The sequence below is a fragment of the Eleutherodactylus coqui genome, chromosome 11 (assembly GCF_035609145.1).
Source record: "Eleutherodactylus coqui strain aEleCoq1 chromosome 11, aEleCoq1.hap1, whole genome shotgun sequence".
Lineage (NCBI taxonomy): Eukaryota > Metazoa > Chordata > Amphibia > Anura > Eleutherodactylidae > Eleutherodactylus > Eleutherodactylus coqui.
Genome location: NC_089847.1, coordinates 102,289,342 through 102,310,728, shown reverse-complemented (window position 1 = coordinate 102,310,728; position 21,387 = coordinate 102,289,342). Strand labels below are relative to the sequence as shown.

At 42.9% G+C, this 21,387-nt stretch overlaps 1 protein-coding gene across 2 annotated transcripts in view; it reads left to right on the top strand.

Annotated features, from left to right (window-relative positions):
• The window catches only part of CPT1A (carnitine palmitoyltransferase 1A), a 74,343-nt gene that overhangs the window by 7,334 nt on the left and 45,622 nt on the right, over positions 1-21,387 (top strand). For both annotated transcript variants that reach the window (XM_066583203.1, XM_066583202.1), the window contains exons 2-5: positions 10,180-10,334; positions 10,573-10,715; positions 14,526-14,697; positions 16,858-16,959. In XM_066583203.1, the coding sequence (XP_066439300.1) occupies positions 10,194-10,334; positions 10,573-10,715; positions 14,526-14,697; positions 16,858-16,959 (558 nt within the window). In that variant the 5' untranslated portion in view covers positions 10,180-10,193. The remainder of the gene's footprint in view (positions 1-10,179; positions 10,335-10,572; positions 10,716-14,525; positions 14,698-16,857; positions 16,960-21,387) is intronic.

The window sequence follows — 21,387 nt, the reverse complement described above, 5'->3', positions numbered from 1 at the left end:
TGGCAGCAGCAGGACCTAGAACTTCTGTAGGCCTGGCAGCGTCCATTGGTGAAGGAGCAGTAGCGAGGCCTAAAGGAACAGGATCATCCGCAGAGGAAAGGGCAGCTGTGGCAGGGACTGCTACAGTCTGGCCGTACTGAATGACTTCCAGAGGGTTAAGGCCTGGAGCGACAGGGATCTCTGTGGCCGCGGAGGGATCTGCAGGGCCTAGCAGGGCTGATGGAGGTCTCTTATCCTCTCCGACATCTGCTGCAGGACCAGTGGGGCCTTCCACTATCCAAGCTCATCTAATTTAGGGGTTCCCAACTCCAGTCCTCAGGGACCACCAACAGGTCATGTTTTCAGGATATCCTATGGTAAGAACACCTGTGGCAATGTCTCAGGCACTGACAATAATTACATCACCTGTGCAAGACTGAGGAAATCCTGAAAACATGACCTGTTGGCGGTCCCTGAGGACTGGAGTTGGGGAACACTGATCAAATAAACACATTTAAGTAATGAACACATAATTTCATACATCTATAAATATAGACTCATACATTTACATTATGGTAATAATAATGCTGTGGGACACCAACTCTGGGGTACTACACATGGAATGAGTTTTTTTACACAGTTCATGTCTGTGTAAAAAAAAACAAAAAAAAAAACAACTCCGTGTGTGTGTTGCCACATTGAGTAATACGGTTTGTATGCTGTCCAATTTTTCCTTTTTCTAGTGGACTACATATAGACTAAAAAGAAACGCTTGTGTACCAGAGGCCTTCACATGTCAGAATAAAGTAGGTGCTGCCCTTTTTGCCAGACAACACCCACTTTAGAAAAAAAAAGTGACAAAGTGGTGTAAAATTGAAAAAAAAAAAAGCTGATTTTGATAAGTGGCTTGATAAATTTGTCCAACTGTCTAACACTAAAGTCCAGGCAATATTCCTGTATAAGTTTTGTCTGAGATGGATAGAACTCATTGGGGAAAGAACCCATTCATTTGAATTGGTTTACTTCTACTTAGTAGTTTTCACTCAGACTGATAGTTCAAGTTTGGGGCATGCAGCGATTTTTCAGTCTGGTCTGATTCTCGGATGAGAGTAGAACATGCAAATTTGTAGTGCCCTGCACATGAAAAGAGTATCTGTGTGCTGTCTAATGTGAGTATCGCCCAAGATTCTAGGGGCAACTCAGACATGTCAATATAGGCTTACGGCGGGGGGCTGGGAGGGGGGGAAATTATTAATACTAGTGTTTCATATGCCAGTCTTAATCAAAAGCCCAATGGAGTAAGATGAACAAATTGCATTGAGGAATACAAGTGCCAGAAGGTGTGACCTATGCCTGCTATAAACTATACCTTCTGCATTTATATCCACTTGCCTTCCAGCCTTGTGGTGATGGCATTCCATTGAAGAAGATACACAGGCGATGGACTGCATTGATATGCCCATAGACCTTCAATAGCTGTGGGCCAAATGTTTGTTTGGCCAACAGCTGTTCCTCTGGATTTCCCCATACACATGCGCACTCATTTCGAGGGAGTGTACATATGTACCCAATAGGGAGAAGGCAATAAGTCGCAGCCAGGCACCTCTGGTTGTGACTTATCACCCTTAAGAGCAAAAAGATTCAACACGTTGGATTCAATATGCAAATTCCCCTCCCCCAACCTTGTCGAAATTGTGTAAGCTGAACCTCTAGTACACATTAGCAGGTCGGCAGGTTCATTGCATGGGTTGTGTGGCCACCTGTAGATAATGAGGCACTTTAGTAGTTGTCATCCACTTCAATAAAAATAAAGGAAACACTTAACTCACACTCTTGATCTCAATGAATATGACATTTCAAGACTCTTACATGTCTGTCACATGCTCCGTGTGAACCTTCTCTCATCTGTGAAGAGAGTAGGGTGCTAATTCTAGCATTCTCTGGAGAATGCCAATCGAGCTGCATAGTGCTACACTGTGAGCAGTGGTCCCTCTATGGGATGCCTGGCCTCATGGAGACCTGGTTTTAACAGTTTGGTCAGAAACTTGCAAACCAGTAATCCGCTGGAGGTCATTCTGGTGGGTCCTGGCAGCATTCCTCCAGTCCTGATATTGGGTTGATGCCTTTCTATGGCCCTGTCCAGCTCTCCTTGTGTAACTGTCCATATCCTGATATCTGCTCCATGCTCTTGATACTGTGGTGGGAGAAACAGCAAACCCCATCCTCACAATGGCAGGTCTGGATGTGCCATCATGGAGGAGCAGGACTACCTGTGCAATCTGATTTGGCTGCAGGTACCATTTAATGCTACCAGTACTAACTAGCACACTAGCAAAACTAGAGAAGAATCAGTCAGAAAGCATGAGAGAGTAATTATCTGTGGCCACCACTTGCAACACCTTCCCTTTTTTGGTGTGTATCGATGTTGCCCCTCCAGAGCACCTGTTGTCCCTTTCATTTGAACCAAAGTAGGTGGAACTGATTCACAATCTCTTATGCTCCCTAACCAGATAGCTGATATCCTAGAAGTTTAAAGGCCCTTGTAGACGGGACAAATGTCAGGCAAACGATGCCCAACACTCGTCCTCGCACATACTCTCTCCCATGCTGCTGCACGTGAGCTAGCATCGCTGGCTCACAGCAGGGGGGCTGGAGGAGATTTCTCCTGTAGCCACCCCGCCCCCCTGCTGGCCGCTCTGTGAGCGAGCCAGCGCTTCTAGCTCCGAGGCAGGAGCACGGGATTGGGGACTCCCAGGGACGATTATGTGCAGTTTTACTTCAGAGCAACTGAAAATGGCCCTATTTTGCACTATTTGGGGCCGTCTTCAGCTGAAAATGGGCAACCGAGCAGGAGCACTCTGAAGTGAAACTGCAGGTACTCCGAGTGGTCCCATAATTTTTTTTTTTTTAGTATTGTATGTCCTCAACCATAGGCCTCCACACACCTCACTTATGGAAACCGGTGCATACAAAAATGTTGTCCATAAAAACAAGTGAACATTAGACACTTAATGAAACTTCATCATGTCAATATATGCAGACATGGCTTAGGGTAATTCCATCCCAATATGCTGTTTCTATTTTGATGTATACGCTCTCTCTCAGTACAACAGGCTAGTCTCCTGAATAGTAGGGCATTTAAAGAAGGTTGCGCGTTCAATCCCTGTATGGTTCAGGTAGCCGGCTCAAGGTTGACTCGGCCTTCCATCTTTCCGAGGTCGGTAAAATGAGCACCCAGCTTGGTGGGGGGTAATAAATAAATTACTTGAAAGCGCTGTAGAATAAGTTAGCACTATACAAATAACAAGATTTTTTTTTTTTATATCCAAAAGTGGCAGACCAGTCAGTTTTCCTTGTCCCCTATGCAGGACCCCTACCATATACCATTTATAATACTGATGGTTTATGTGGTAGAGGGCCCAGGTGCAATGGCCATCTCTAACCTGCTCTATAGCTAGTCTAGAAGATAACAGAAGGGCCCCAATTATTCATCTCTAGCCATGTCTGCATAAATCCTAGCATTTTCGGAGAAGTGGCTGCTGATCCTGTTGAACAGGATGCCCCATGTACAGGAGACAGATGAGTTTCTGGTAGACAGCTGACAGCATAGTAAACTAATAAAATGGTTTTCTAGCCATGTTGTCAGATAAATAGTAGTAGTATTGTTCTTGTAATTGGGCAATTCCGGTGGTTGTGACATTTTATTGGGTCCATTGATTTAGAAGGCCTTCTTATCTGCGTATACAGAGCAATGTGCACTTTACTTGGCTACAATTACGAGGACATGAATGGCGCTTGCTTGGGTTGAATTGTAAAACTATTGTAAGTGTGGCCCGTCTCTTTGGTAAACTTGTGTCCTTGGAGGTTGTTATCATCAAAGGAGCAGATATGGTAATTGCCCTAAAGGGTAATACAAACACTGGGATACTACAATATGTGATGTTAGAAGGCCACTGACACATTCAATTTATATTTGCTATACGTTTTTTTAACATGCATTCTGGATCAGATTCCTGTTTTGACCCCGAACTCCAACCTCTTATATTTCAGTGGTATTCTCCAAGCTGTAGGCTCAAATCGTGATTTTTGGTCTATAGAACCAACTCATGGGTGTTCGACATGTTGCTGTATGATGCATATAAGAGCAATACAACCTTAAAGGTGTGGTCCATTGCCTAACATAGATGACATATTAATACTACATGGCATCAATGTCTAATTGGTGACTGGTACCCGACCAGCTTGGTCCTAAAAGAACCCCACTGCACAGCACTGCAAATCATTTGTTCTTAGTGGTTCTGCAAAAGTCAGACCCTTACTGACCAAAGAGATGTATCAGCAATATTTCATCAATGTTAGGCTAGTTTCACATCATTCGAAAATCACACTATTTTCTTGCCCCGTGTGAAACCACCCTTTAAAGCGACTCTCCGGACCAAGAGAAACAAAGAGCATCGCTCTTCTCGAGTAACAGGCTCGGGTGGGCTGCGGGGGGGAGAGAGACAGAGATCTCTCTCACTCTTCCTACTCTTCCGCCCGCTCTCCTCCCCCCCCCCCCCCCCTCCCCAAGTCTGCTCGGATCACTAAGCAGTTACTCGAGAAGAGCGACTGCCTTACCAAGTAGGCTTGCTCATCTCTAATACTAATGTCCAGGGTGCATCAGAAAGTCGGCCATGTTTATTTCTCCAAGACTGGAGGGTTGCTTTAGTTATCAGAATATCCCTTTAAGTTGCTACTAAACAATAAAGCAGACAATTTTTGGGGGGGTTAAAGCAGGGAATTGTTTTGCATATCTATAAGATGCTCCATGCTGAATGGGTCATGTTGACTACAATTTAGACGTTTTGATAGAAATGGCTAAAGCAGAAAGGCAAGCTTCGTTTTGTATTGTAATATCCATACCTGGTGATCCTGGTAAAAGCAAAGGGACCAATTCCTTCAGGATCAGCCTACTGTCTTGTATATAAAGGTAGTCACCAGATACTTGCCTGATGACATGATCTTTTGACATATGCTGGAGGTAAGTAATTTCTGAAGGAGCTTGGAGGCGGTTTATCTCCCTCTCCCCATTAAGAAGACCTAAGAAAAAACTTTAACCGTAAGTTAAAGTAGTTGTGCCAGCTCACATAACTCTTCCAAGCATGCGGGGCCTAGGTTGAACCCTCCTGGCCTAACTCTCCATACTCCCTGGTAATTTTGCAATTTTTTTTAAATTTGCTCCTCCTTTCATATTGAAGCTGCAGCCAGTCAGACGTTTCCCCATGAATGGCCGTTCTGTAACACCAGGATGGCACAAGGCCTGCCTGAATGAGAACCACTCTTGGGGTACGTTTTACATGGACCAATAGTTTCCTGAAAAATCCCTCCTATTACAGGCAACTGTTGTCAAATGTAAATGCGGGACCCGACATGACACGAGTGATGATCATTCGTTTGTCAGAATCACTTGTTTTTAGCTCTCCTAAGAACTAAGCGACTGTTGGCCCATTGAAACAGGCAGTCGTTCATCTATGTGAATTTTTCTGTGAAAAAAAAAACGCAACCCCACCTCTCAGCCCTTTCCCTACCTCCCTAATTTCTCGTAACCTTCAAATCTGCAGCGGATCTGCAAATGCATTTAAATGTATTTGCGGATGACCTGCGAATCTTAAGCTCCCATAGAGATAAATGGAGCCAGATCTGCGGTAAAATGGAGCATGCTGCGATTTATTATCCACGTGTGGCATCCGCAAATCATTTAAAGTCAAATCCGCACGACTTAGATACCCAATGCTTCGGGCGGCTAGAGCTGCAAGTGACCCGCTTGGATTCAATAAATAAAATCTGCCTGTGGACATTGGGCATAATTTAGTCGGAGTTCAGCCGAATGCAGACGGACGGGTCAAATTCTGACTGCGAGATGCGACCCTGCAGGGACCTGCGGCTTACCTGTCTAGCATCTTCACTCTGCTCTGCAGACGTGCCAGCTGGCGCACATGCGCAGTGCCGGCGCATCAGTGATGGCGCGGCAATGCGAGCTGCGCATTGAATCTTGCAGCGGAATTTCCACCTGTGTGCATTCGGATGTGTTCATTTTCCAGTGGAATTATGCAGCGTATTGCGTATATCCTTGTGTATCATGCAAGCATTTGCGCACCTCCCATTGACTTCTTTGGGGACCGTTGTTGCGCGAATGTGCAGAAAAAGAGAGCATGCTGCAATTATTTTTTTTGGGGGGGTGCGACTGAACCGTGTGTGCAAAGTATGGAAATGGGTTCTACTCTCTGTGTATTGCGCGTGTTAATTTTACGTGCACAAATACGCCAGTGTGAAGAAGCCCTTATTTCTGATAATTTGATTGAGCATTGCCAGATGTATGGTAGTGTCAATGATAATCTGTCATTTTGGTTGCTTGCATAACATAACCAAAAAAGACCCGATCCATCATTCCTTTTCTCATGCTCTTCTTCAAAACAACCAAATTTTATATATTTTTTGTTAGTTTTTTTTTCATTGAAATGTATATGCTGTCCGGTATAAGGAATAACCAGATGTCTTATCCGCATAAGCTTGTTCGTTCTGGATTTTCCAGAGTTCACTGGTGCCAAGTGACAGCTCTGGTTTCAGTGTCTTGGGTTTCCGCTGTTTGACATACAAGGAACACATCTGTTTCTCTAGTCTTCCAATGTCTTTAAGAAGAAGGTTTAATATTTTCCACCGAGTTGCAAGACCACATTAAGTGCTATGAGCAATTAACTACTTCTATATGGAACCGCATATGAGTCTACAACCAGGTCGACCATTCATGAAGCTTAACCCAACCATAAGGATATCTACATTACCATAATACATACCAAAGGGTTACAAACTTAGTAGGCAATATCCTAATATGGGTCTCTTCTCAATCGTGGATTCTGGATACTTCCATAGTGATCTCTATATGTAGTCCACCCGTAAAAAATTCCTTGCTTTCATAGATGTGACAAATCGGTAGATCGCTATGTAGAAAACTATATCGGTGAGTTAAATGGGTTTTTGTCATTTATTGCTCTCTCTATCGAATGTGTTTTACAAGTCAGTCCCTATACGGAATGTCACAGGCGGCTATAACCAATTGCAGGCCTCAGCGGTGCACAGTGATTGGCCGCAGCTGGCTATAACATTCTGTATACAAAATAACCAAAGCTTGTAAAAAGTTATGGGAATTTTGCCTACTTTTATTGAACAAGATCACTTAGACTTTGCAAAGGAAGCTTTCTCTTTCAGCTCCCGAATGGCTCTTCGTTTTTGTACTATTGCTGTTCATTTTGCTTTCTCCTGTGTGTTCTACTACAATCTACAGACATAAGGGGGGCAGAACACACCTCCTCCCACTTTTACCCTCACAGTTGTTCTCATCAGTGTGGTGCTTAGCCCCCCCCCCCCCCCCCCCCCCCCGTGCAAGGAAGGACACACAAAATAATAGTGTCCTCCTGATACCCCGATAGAGTGTAACAGTGAGCATATAACTGCACCATAATGATATAAAATGACCCTCTTAATGTTTAGTGAAAGTTATGCTTATGCTGGAGTACTGTGACTCCTTTAATTGGCTAATGGGCATGGACTCAGAATCCCATCAATTGCATAATAATGGCCTTGTATCTGTATGGATTTCTGTTTCTGGATTATCTTTATAAAGTATTCTAGGCTAAAGTATTAATCATGGATCCAATGGATAGTTGATCAGTGCTAGACCGTTGGGTTTCGACTACTGGAACCTCTTATTGCCAGAATGGGGACCCAGTTGCCTCCAACCCCAAGACAACAGACAGGAGGAGTTTAATGGAGCTGTAGCTTAGCATGTGCCCTGTCCCTGTCTTCAAAGTCTACAACATTGGCGGTAACAGCTCAGCACAGCCAACCGTGATAAATCTTAGAGAACAAGGGAATTGCATACCAGGCAGGTGCTATGGGGCCCTTGGAGTTAGGGAACCCAGTCCTAGTTGGCCTCATGTCCTTTGCTTTTATGAGAACCTATGCAGGATTCTCCTTTGGCAAACAAGACAGCGGAAAATTGGCCTAAGAGTCTTGGAAAATAAGTAGCAGCTAAAAAAGAAACAACTGACCCTTCAGTCCAAAGTAGTAAAACTCCACATTATAATGGGGTCCCAAATGTATAGGGCCCCCTCTCTTCTGTGTTTGCCTCTGCAGAGACCCTCTAATGTTCAGTGACAGTTATGCTTCTCATTATATAACTCGGGGTAGTCATATTGCCATCCAGGATGTACAGAAGGTCTGTGGTCTTAGATATTTTTACATCCTACAGAGTAGCCGTATTTGGAAGGTTTTTCTGCAGTTCTCAGGGAATTCTGGTTGACTAAATATAGACCTTCATCCATCTGTAATTTGATTTAGCTAGTTAAACCCAGTGCCTTACTTTTTTTTGGTTTCTTACATTTTTTTTTCTAGTTTTTAAAAATCTTTTATAGATGGTGTGCATGTCAAAGTAATGTGAAAGGGCCACTCCGGTGATTTATTTTTTTTCCATTCATTTTGTAGCTTACCCCCAGTATATATGCCAGCTAGTGTTACCTTTTGTTCTTTTCTTCTTAAACTCCTGGCTGCCTCCTTCTCACATAGTCATATGATCTCAATTTTGACCAGCTCCAATATGCTTGGGTTTAGGCCAAATGCCCATGGACAGATCACTGCAGAAATCGCGGTCAGACACCCGGACGCGAATGTCTGTCCATAGACATGCTGTGTAAAACGATTCTCCCGTGTCCACTAGCGGAAATAAGCTGTGATTTTCCGCTCGTGGGGGAAGAATTGGTGTATGTTCCAATTTGTTCCGAAAAACACACGGACAGCTTCCATTGCAGTCAATGGAAGCAGTCAGTCCCGCGATACTCCAAGCTGTGGGCACAGTGGAGGTATCGCAGGAATCTGTGTCATACCCCAGCATCGGCGCTACACTGTGCATGCGTGCCGGCCAACAATCTTGCAGCGGATCCGGACAGGTGAGTATGGGGTCCCTGGGGGGTGCCGGGTCTGATTCTGCTGAGAGATTTCACAGGCGGAATTCGACCCGGCCATGGGCATGAGCCCTTATGCTGCCTAAAATTAGTCAATTTTTGAGTTTTTGTGATGCTACTATATGGACCCTACCAGAGAAGCTGCTTAGAGAGGGGGACAAACACTTCTATCACAATTACTGATGATGATCACAAAGCTCCTGTCCTACCGTTGTAATAGAGGAGATCACAACTCCTCCTCCTGACTGTATACATGTGCTCTATAGCTTATTTAGGTGAATATAGAAGGTAATGATAATTAAACTGCCCCCCCCCCCCAGCAGGCAGAATGGTACACCCTCTAACTAATGCTGTGCTGATGCATCATGGATAGATTTGAAAGTGAAAGGAAAAAAATATCACCCTCAAGATGGTACATGATAAGCCTCAGATAGGGGGCTGCACTGCATGGAAGTAGCTGTAATACACAGAGGAAAGCTCCAGAGTGAGAGGGGCAGGGATGGAAAAATGTGTTTTCACCAGAGTGGCCCTTTAAGAAGGTTTATATGGTTATTTTAGAAATGCATTTAAAATACTTAACGGCTTAGGTTTCATTGTTATATCTTAATCCTATTAGACGTTGGCAAGTTCAAATGGTGCATTAATCTCTTCTACAGCAATGTAATATCAGTGCGGACACGTAGTTGTACTGACAAAATTAGTATATAATAGAAAAATAAGTCCTGCATGTTATATTTTTGTAATTTGCCAGTTCTTCAGTACATAATGCATGTCATTGGGTCATATATGTAAAAACAGATATGATCTAGAACCCCTATTCTGATAGATACCGCTCAAGGAACCTTGAAAATGATAAACAATGATCAAGACTTTTGATGTCATGGCATAAATCCAGGCAAAAATTAAAGGTTCATCATTTTGGTTGGTGCTTGTGGAGACGGTTGTAGGTCAGCTCTGTATCTCATGAAGACAACCCTTGCCTATATGTTTGAGGGAGTTCCCCGAAACCCTTCTGCAAGCAATGACTTTGCTCGTAGAAGGGGTCAATGGACGTCCATTAATTTGAATGGCTGCAATATAATGCTACGTTTCTCTACAGCAGCCACTGCAGGAGAAGTATCTGACCAGAAGTGGCTTTTCTATTATGTTCAGGCTTTGTAAATAACTACTTCTGGTACTTAACATTTTGTTTCATCCTTCTTAGGGGCATAAGTTAAGATGGCAGAAGCTCATCAGGCTGTAGCATTCCAGTTTACAGTAACTCCAGATGGAATTGACTTAAGATTAAGCCATGAAGCTCTGCGACAGATCTATCTCTCCGGCCTCCACTCCTGGAAGAAGAAGTTCATTAGGTTTAAGGTAACGCGAGAGAAATTACTCGACTTCCACACTTTGACATTTTTCTGTTTTTAAGGGGCTTATCGATAGTCGTAAAGTCAAAATAAGGGTTCCCAATGTCTCTTTTTAGTGGAGAGGGAACATTCATGCACTCGCACCTTTTTTTGAACTCATAGATATACAAAGTTTTATGTGTGGTTCTTGTACATTTTCTTCACTGCTCAGATTTAATTCAAGTCTTTTAATGCTTCTTTAACAGAATGGAATCCTCACCGGCGTCTTCCCATCAAGCCCAACCAGTTGGTTAGTCGTGGTGGTTGGTGTGACTTCAGTATCCATGTACACCCAAGTGGATCCATCATTTGGTTTAATAGAGAAAATTAACAATGCACTTGCTAGAACGTAAGATTTTAATTTTTTTTTGGGTTAGAAGTGTGACTGGTATTTTATCTACCTTATCATAGAGATTGTACAGGGAGATGTGCAATATTACTATCTGGTCTGTTAGAGTGGGTTGTACAACTTGTCAGTGAAGTCATCTCTAATGGCACTTGAGTTGATTTCATGGGGGTGCATTATCAGGTATAACCTCTTGGTGCAGAGTCTAAATTGAATCAACTCTGTGCTTGGTGGCAGACCTTTTCTATTAGGCTAATTAGCTTTCCATTAAATTAGCCTTTGTGTGTGAGATACAGCAATTAGATTGTGAGTTCCAATGTTAATAGGAATTTGAGTGGAGTGACTATTTTATTAGAGCCCTGGCCGTTTCATAGTTGGCGCTTTCCTGTATGGGAGTTAAACCCATGACCCTAGAGTGCAGCATAATATCACGTGGCAAGATTTCCGTAAATCCGTTTCAATGTGAATCCACATTATAATGGGAAAATCCATCGATCTGAGTGACTTCCAATGAGGCCTGGTCATCGGTGCTAGACTGTTCAGTGCCAAGATCTTACTTGCAACCTTGTGGAGTTTTGTTCTATAACCATGTGAAGAGTATAGTAATAATGGTGGGACTAAGGAAAAACATCCTGCGAAAGGAGATTCTATGGACGGAAATAACGTGTTACTAGATGGGCGTCTCTAATAAAGCAGCCATTCAGTTTATGTACAATGCTACCGAATGTATGGCTGCTATACAAGCCCCTGGATTTGTAAATAATAAATTCTCCTTGATGTTTTGGATACATATTGCACAAAGGTTCACGTAACACAAAACATGCAATAATTGTAGTAATCTACGTGAAATGGTCTTTAGTATGGTTTTAGAGCAATAATCTTTATATAGCGCCAACATATTCCACAGTGCTTACAAAACAGGGGAGAACAGATACAAAAAACAAAGATACAAAAACCACGGTTACATGTAGTAATCAGTTGATGGAAACAATAGGGGGTGAGGGTCCTGCTCCAACAAGCTTACATACTACAGATAGTGGGGTGATACAGAAGGTAAAGGGGCTGGAGATGTGCATGGTATGGTGAGATGGAGTGTGTGGGATGCTATATACATAGACAATGGTCAGACTTAAGCCGTATAGTGACTGAATCGGTATGACTGCAGGGGGCGGTTGATTACAGCTAGCAGGGATTGCAGTCAGTTGGACAGGAAGCATGTTATCAGGTGAAGTACAGAAGGGTTTGGTTTAGGGTATATGGTATGCCTCCCTGAAGAGGTGCGTTTTTAGAGCATGCTGAAGTTTTGTCAGGGATTGCCCGAATAGTTTTGGGTAGCTTGTTCCAAAGGACTGGTGCTGCTCTGGAGAAGTCTTGGAGGTGGGAAAGAGCGGTTCGAATTAAAGGGGCACTTCATCTGATTTCATGAGCAAAGTGTTGGATTGAGATGAGGGAGGCAATGTTGGGCGACACAGTGCTGTGGAGAGCTTTATGGATGAAGGTAGTGAGTTTGAATTGAATTCTATATTTGACGGGCAGCCAGGACAGAGGTGACCGAGTAGCAGCTGGACAGGAAGATGAGCCTGGCTGCCACATTCAGGATGGATTGGAGAGGGTAGAGTCTGGTGCAGGGGAGGCCGATCAGCAACAACTTGCAATAATCGAGCCGAGAGTGGATGAGGGCAACAGTGAGCATTTTTAGCCTGTCCACGGTGAGAAAGAGGCGGATTCTTGTGATGTTCTTGAGGTGCAGCTGCCATGTTCGAGCAAGATATTGGATATACGGGGTAAAGGAGAGATCGGGGTCAAATATAACCCAAAGACAGCAGGTGTGCTGGATGGAGATGTCAGTATGAGGTTGGTTAGCAGAGGGCGGAAACATCAGTAGGTCAATTTTTGAGAGGTTCAGTTTTAGGAAGAGAGAGGACATAGTGTTAGAGACAGCGGACCAACAGTCGGTGGCATTGTGGAGGAATGTTGCTGTGATGTCACAGGAAGAGGTGTATAACTGAGTGTCATCAGCATAGAGATGGTACTGAAAGCCAAATTTCCTTATGGTTTGTCCAATAGGGGCTGTGTAGATGGAGAAGAGGAGGGGGCCAAGGACTGAGCCCTGGGGGACCCCAACAATAAGGGGAAGAGGAGGGGAAGTAGAGCCAGCAAAGGAGACACTGAAAGAGCGGTCAGATAGGTAGGAGTAGAACCAGGAAAGAGCAGTGTCCTTTAGGCCGATGGAGCGAAGCATACTGAGGAGGAGTTTGTGATCAACAGTGTCAAATGCTGCGGAGAGGTCGAGGAGGATCAGTAGGGAGTAATCACCCCTTGATTTGGCCATCAGGAGGTGGTTTGACACTTTGTAAGAGTGGTTTCTGTCACGTGTAAAGGGCGGAAACTGGACTGTAGGAGGTCAAGAAGAGGGTTTTCTGATAGATAACTTATAAGGTGGGAGTAAACTGGGCATTCTAATAATCTGGAGATGAATGGGAGATTTGAGATGGGTCGGTAGTTGGCAGCATTAGTCGAGTCATTTGCGTACAAGTCCTTACAGTACTTGCTGGGTGGTTCTAGATGTTATTTATCTATAGAGGTTTATTTGGCTGAGCTGTTAAAAGACCATTTAGTTTCTGTACCGACTAAGTGCCTTTTACCTATACAGGTAAAGGAGACCATTGTTTCGGGTGAAACAGGGTTTTCTTTCTTCAAATTTTCATTGTCTGACCAAGAATTAAATATGTTAAGACTTTGGCTGCTACTAAACATTTGGGTTCTATATTGGAAAACCTATGTAGCGAGAATGTAATAATCAGAAATGCCGACAATTAGAAGATATCCACAATAGTTGAACCATTGGACATTTAAGTGCAAATACGATTTAGTGGAACCTCTTCCCCTTGTCTGAACCCACAGGAGTTTGTATTATCCTGCCATTCACTTTACAAATTTGTTAAAGGGGTTGCCCAGTTGAAAACTATTAATTGCCTATCTGTAGGATAGGACATCAATAGTGGACCAGTGGGTGTTCACTGTCTGAGGCCACTGCTGATCAGCTGTTTGCCTGGCCGCTGTGCTTGGCCACTGAGCTAATTTCTGCAGGAAGCAAACGGCTCCATTCTCACTGCAGTGACCACGTTTGGTATTGGCAGCCGGACAGTGTCTGATGTCAGATGACCCTGCAAGTAATAGCCTGAAAAGTGCATGTGCATTCAGCAAATAAATTGAGCGCAAGTAAAGGTGAACTTTGACACACAAACTTGGGCATCCTTTGACTCGGCACCTGATCGGGATTTCATCAGGACTGAGAAATTTAATATGTCTGTCCATCCAACCAGGGGTGAACCTGGCTTGGCTGTGTGGAGAAAACCTCTGATTCTTTTTGCCTAATTTTAATACAGTGTTGGAAAACTTCAAAAGAGGATTGTAAAAGTAGTGGGCCACATAATATATAGTGATAGGGCAATCTCATTATCAACACTCTTACATACACAGCTTAGATTGCATAGGAAAAACCTGATGATTGATTGGTTCCCTTTCAAAGCCCAACTCCAGTTGTAATGGTGAATTGTCATTATTACCTTCTAAAGGACAGAAAATCTTCTGAAAAACTTGGAGCTCAGGTGAAAAGAAAGTGAGCAGCTCAAAAAAAGTTAGTTTTCAAATAAAATCTACTTTTTTCCAATTTGATAGACTGTGATAGACTGTGAATTCTTGGCTGTTTTTGGACCGGTAACACTGACTAAAAATGTTGAATATTTTCAAGATTACCTGACTTTCAGTCATGTTGACCTTCAAGTATGTAATTGTTTTCCATTCCAATAGGGGATACATGACCAGCCAGACCCGGGACATTGTCAGTAATGTCCTCTTTGGCACAGGCGTGTGGGTGGCCCTGACTGCAACAATGCGATATTCCCTAAAGAAGCTTTTGGCATATCATGGATGGATGTTTGAAGAGCATGGAAAACTCTCCAGGTCTACAAGGTTGTGGATGGTGAGTAGCTTAATACTATAGAAGTCCTTGTGGACAGATTGGAGAACATTTGTCTATCGTGCAGTTGCCTACAATGAACATATTGTGTTCTTTAAAAAAAAATATATATATTTTTGAAGACCAAATTTGGTTGAGTCGTGACCTTACTGATGACCCGAATGAGCACTAGAAAACCATTCAATCTCTGCAAAAAGAAGGCCGTACCTGTGTAGGCTTCCTTTTATTTTAGTCGTGAGTGGCTGTACATGCACTGCTATCATCTACTAGAACAAAAGCATTGGGTCCTGCTTGCTTAAACCATTGGTGATAGTCCAACACTGCAGATTTCTCCTCATGTTCTGATCTTCTTGCTGATTGACCTGCCAGAAGATACTGTTGGATTCTTTATATGTTTTTGACAATTAAAACTTACTAAAGTGTTTAATATTAGTCATTTTGGTGGTTTGAGGTTAGGTTGTGCCATCATATTGCTAAAGTAGCCGTCATAAAGCACCCAGGAGATTGGCAAATCTGCCTAGTTCCGTAGCGAACATTTTCACCTAGCCCTTGTGGGTTGTGCATTTTTTGGTTGAATACAAAATATAATATTTGAATGTTTCTAAAATGAGAATTGGTTATTTTACTATTTGACTTGCAAATCTGTTATCTGACAGGTGAAGTGGATGAACACATTGAGTTGAAAAGAAAATGGACAGATTAATAAAAAGAAATGTATGAAGAAAGATTTCTAGAGAACATTTTACCTCTAAAAGAAATTAATTTGTCCTTGTGTTGTCCGCTAGCGTAGAGTTATTCTCTCCCCCCCCCCCCCCCCCCCCTCTCCCCCTCTATCCATTTTCGGGAAAGCAGTGGGTCAGAAGGGGTAAAGTTTCTCCTTAGGGCAAGCACCTAGTAGGTGTGAGAAGACTTATAAGGCCACTCATGCTTCTTTGGGAAATTTATGCAAATTGACCAATGGCACAATGCCTCTACAGTACCACCAATTGGAAGGCAGCAATCCTGCAAGTAAATCAGACCTTTTACTGGCCCCGTGAGCCACGCAATTGGCCTCTCACTAGCCAAGCCAGCCACATACTGCACACTGAGGGGCAAAAACCCTGAAACGGCTGTCTGTACATGGTTATCTTTTCCCTCTGGAGAAGACTCTGCCTTTTGCTTATATTCCCAGTCATTGTTATAAGACCAGTTAAAGGTCTGACTTTCATTTGCAGGAATGCTACATCTAATAGGTGGCGCTGTAGAGACATAGTTCCATCTTCTCATTTAGGAAAGCTGTACAACAACCAATATAGCCCCAACGGCAGATATACTGTACCTTATGTGCAACCTATTCAATTGTGCAGGGGCTCATTAGGTTGGGGGGACCTGCTGCCTGCTTAAAAGCCACTTTCTACTATGTATTTGATTTCTCTGTAAGAGGCTCATCAAATGGAATTTATATCTCACAATTACTAGTGGATTATGGATGGAGATATGAAGGGTGGTCAACTAGAGGGGACCCATATATTGTTTCACAGTATCCATCTTTTTCTGTACCTGCCCTTGTGTAGCACTCTTGTGTGGAGAAGCCCTTAAACCGGGTTAGACTGGCCAATCTAGAATACTAGAGCATCCGCTGGTGGGCCCAGGCTCTGACAGAACTGTAGGTCCCTAATACAACTTGGACAGAAAGGTCCAGCATATGACAAACCCATTGGGAGATAACTTTGAAGCCTATTGTCATTGCTCTATTTCTTATGGGTTGATTCATGGAAACGTCTATTGGGGTATGTTCACATGTCGCTGATTTGCTGTGGATTTTGGTTCAGATCTGCAGCAGATTTCACCACTTCAATTTGAAAGAAATCGAAAGGGTGAAATCTGCTCAGATCCACACCAAAATTTGCAACAAGATCCCCAGCAAATCAGTGATGTGTTACTGTAACGTTAGACATTGATGTGCTCTGTGCAAAAATGAGAAAGTTTAAGAGAGCACGGGTTCTATATACATGGAAGGCCCCTCATTGATCTCCTCTGGTGGGCCCTTACAGTGCCAGTCAAATACTGTCTTTAAATGGACTTCTTCTTGAGACCACTGCTAATCAAATTTGACAATCTGTTACTCGAGGAAACTTCAACTTGTGCGTTTGAGTTAATCAGTTTGTGTACTTTGGTTTCCAGGGAATGGTGAAATTGTTCTCTGGCCGAAAGCCTATGCTTTACAGCTTCCAAACTTCCCTTCCTCATCTACCTGTGCCAGCTGTTAAGGACACGGTCAAAAGGGTATGTTGTTATAGTCCTCTCAATAGAAAGTTGCTATGCTATGAAAGTATTTGTTAGTATATTCATCATCATTAAAAAGTCACCTCTTAAGTCTTCTGTACACATTGCCAGGTGAGGCTGCTTAAAGGGGTTTTCCCAGGCAACGCCTGCTTTTATAGCCAGGATACAGCGGGTCGGAGCTGAATTTTGCCTCAAACATTTTTTTTAAACTCGTTTTATTAAACATGTACATTCCACATACAGGCAAAGCACAACAAAACATAAATTTAATACATGATCACAAGAATTTGGTGTACAAAAGAGATATATGGTGGATAGCGCTCCAAGAAATGGATGGGGGAATGGTTGCAAAAATATACCAGGAGTATATGAAAAAAAGAGTGAAAAGGAGAAGAGACTATAGAGAGATCGTATAAAAGAGGTCACTCACCCCGTGACGCCGGGCCCGTGTGTAGGGTGCCCGTGCGTCAAAATCCGAGATGGCATGTCAGTCCACAATGAAAGTAATGATTCCTCGCACCGGTCACGAAAGACATCTTGAAGAGAGCGTCTTGGTTACTCCCAGGGATGAAAAAACACACCACGGGATAGAAGACAAGCCAATAAAAAACAAAAAATTAACCAGCACTCCGGTGCTTTGGAAGATGACAAATGATGCAGAGGTTTGTATTTGAAATTGTAGTTGTATGGTGATGAATATTACTTACTTTACAGGGGTGATAGTGGTTAAGTACCCCTGGATCCAAGATGACAGGCAGAATTCAGAAGATGTGTACGGAAATTCTTTTATTGCGACGCGTTTCGGTCGTAATCTCGGCCTTTCTCAAGCATAAAACTTTTACAATTTCAAATACAAACCTCTGCATCATTTGTCATCTTCCAAAGCACCGGAGCGCTGGTTAATTTTTTGTTTTTTATTGGCTAATAATTTGGTGTACAGAAAGGGCAAGGGAGGGGAGAGAGAACTAAGCCCCCCCCCCCCAGCAATTACCACAATTGAGCAACCAGAATCAAACATGGTCAACATATATCCAGAGGATCACGAGTCTCCTCTCGAAGTAGACTAGATATTGGAAGCCCCTCTGGAGTACCGTTATTGACGAAGTGAGCAAGCGAGGAGGGTAACAAGTGAGAGGGGAATTGCACCACTGACCCCATACTTTCTGCCTCCAATACTTTTATGTCGGTTCGGCAACACAACCTCCAAACGGAGGGTCCAAACGCAGATGTGAAGATAGACTTATTTAGGCTGTACTTGAACACTCTTATGATAGCACACCAGATGGGGATAGTAGAGGGTCCTGTACAGGGAACGGTCCAAGTCCCATCTAGATTTCTTACATTAGCACCATGTGATACCATGCAGCCTCAGCAATAACCTTTTTCCCCTCCATAGTTGCAATGTTTCATCAGCCAAATTATTTCTTTATCCATCTTGTAGACCTTCAGTAATGATCCCCTACCCGATCTCGCATCTCGGAGATGCTAGTACATGCTGGGCTGAACAAATGCTAAAGCAACCGTCCACTAACCAGAGAGATACTGTATGGGTCCTGCTAGTCTAATTAAGACCTGTGCATGATATTCTCCCAAGTGTTGTATAAAAGTCATTATTTGAGAGATACTCTATAGTGGTTTGGAGACCAGATCCTATTTCTTGATTGGAGGATCAAGGGTCAGTATTGATACTTGGTTCGGCTACATGGAACATAAAAACTGTAACCCTAGAAGGGCATGACTATAAGAACCAAGTCATGTGTTGTCATTTTATGTGCTTTTTTTAGGAGCATGTGGAGAAGTGGTAAGAATTCGACAGAATGCTCAAAATAATCTACACAATGTCTAACCTGCTGCTTATTTTTTTTGTCTTGCCTTCCAAAGAGTGTAAAAGTTTGAGTATTGGGTTGTGGCTTTGTTGCAGAATTTTTCCCAATTATTCTCTAATTGAAGGCTATTACTGACCATGTGGCATATTGATGTCCTGTTTGTTCGGGAGCCAGCTTCAAGAGTACACTGGTCACTTTATTAGAGATACTTATCATTGTAATACTGGAGCTCCTCTGTATGGAAATTTAGTCATGTAATCCCGGTCTGCAGATTAGAATCTAGTGAGAAACTTTTCTATGGTTTAGTTTCCATGTGAATCCACATTAGAGTGGTAAAATAGGGCTATCTGAGAGATACCTGGTCATCGGTGCTAGACTAGCTAGGGCCAGGATCTCCAAAGCTGCCAATCTTATGGGATTTTCTTGTGTAAGGGTGGTTTCACATCTGTATTGGAACTTTCGGTTGAAGGTTCCGTCGCAGATCTGGCACGTAATACTGGCAGAAAAAGAACTGCATGTAGCACTTTTTCTCCTGGTAAAAGGCCAGGCAGCTGAGCGGAAATCGAATGAACCCAATTATAGTCGATGGGATTTGTTATGTGCTGTTCAGTTCCATTCTAAGACTGAGCCGTTCACCTAGGGATTCCCTTTTCTGCTCTCCGAACGCAGTAGGAAACTGGAACCCCCAAAACAGATGGTATACTCTCCATACAGTTAGTGATTTCACGAGAATAGTGTGATCAAGGAAAAACATCCAGTGGAAGGGGATGTTCTGGATGTAAATAATTCGAAAGGGGTCAGAGGAGGATATGAAGAATTGTTCTCATGAACAAATGGTGCACAGGCAAGCAAATTGCTGCCGAATACAATGCGCATTCTGAAACGAATGCATAAGTCATTATTTCTTAGCATGATAACAGCTGATGACCAGTTTGAGTGTCATTTGTGTCTAAGAGGAACAAATAGTGGGCAAAATTTGGATCACTGATGGTAGAAAAACATTTCCCGTTCAGGTGATTTCTGTTGCACCATGCTGATGGGTGGTCAGAATATGGGGCAAATGGCATGAATAGATGAACCCTTCCTGTCAGGTGTCAACGGTTCAGACTGGTAGAGATGGAGTAATGGTGTGAAGAATGTATTCTTGGCACACCATGGGTCCTCTGAACCCTGTGGATGGGTGCCACAATGAATTGCTACTGTTCCGACGGGCTAACAGAAGACTGATGCACTACTAAAGGAATGTCTCTAATGAAACTGGCCATTCACTGTATGATGACCTTTGGATGATGGTCACTTTCCTTACTGTGTATGAACAGCTCTCTCAGATACATAATTGTGATGCAGCATTGATGCATGACATATTTTACTTGTACTAATATTCTGAAGAGGGCTTTGGTTAGGCTTGGATTTGCTGTTTTTTTTTTTTAAAAGCCTCTATATCATAAGTGCACTATAGATCTGCCTGTATTCAGGGGCATAACCAATTAACCATATAGCCCCACAGCAAAGCTTGGAATAAGAAATAGGGAAAATTATCATCCCACAATGCTCGCATGTGCCTCACCCCAGGTCGCATCCAACATATGTATATAATCCAACACTCCACTAAGGATTGGTAGAAAAACTTTATTGGGTTACATGGCAAAATATAAAAGTGGACTGCAGTGCTACTCTGTCCTTGGCTGCATGTGTCCCTCCAGGATGGAGCATGGTAAGTGCCACCGTTGCAAGTCAGCACTCTACCCTCCCAGCTCCCCACGTATATCAGGTGTCCAGGGTCTTCCTATGGGATGCTGCACCTCTGAATGAAACACTGGCCGAGCGTGCGCAATCAGAGCTCCATTCATTTCAATGGCAGTGACGGAAATATCCAAGTGTGGCTGTCGTTTGGCTATCTCCCATTAAACAAGCAGTAACCCCACGATGAAGAAGATAAGGCACACGGGAACCCCGTTCTTGAGATCGGCGGTGGGTGATAATTTTCGGTTCAACCCCTTTTAATGTAGAATTTAACCTGATTACTATATATTAATATTAAATTAATATTATATTTATTTTTTACCCGTTTTGCATCAAGATAACATTTCAGATAAGATTTTGTAAAGAAGTGTTAGAGTAGTTCCTTAAAAACTTTAAGGAAGTGCAAACAGTACGACAGCGTCTTTTATCTAGTTTTGTTTGGAGAGCGGTAGACCTAGTAAAACTTAGTTAAATGCTAAAGGTTGTTTTAAATGTGGACAGAGAATATATAAAATGTGTGGTTTTTGTGATCATATCAGACTGATGTGACTCGCATTATAAAATCGTATAGAATCTATTAGATCCTATAACGTTTATTTGATAGCTTGCTGTGTTTAACATACCGTATAACATGTGGGTTGCAGTACATAGAGCACCTTGCTCACAGTGCCAATGCCAATGTTGGCAATCTTTTTGCATCCAGACAAAATTACAGTGCTGTTAGGGTAATGTACCTGCCTTTCAGTTCATGGGAATTGAAGGGGTTAATTTTTCTGGTAGAGGAGGAGTACTTAGATTGCTACTTGGCTGGAAGTAGTTTGGATCTTTGAGGGCACGAGATATCTGTCTGGAGTGAATC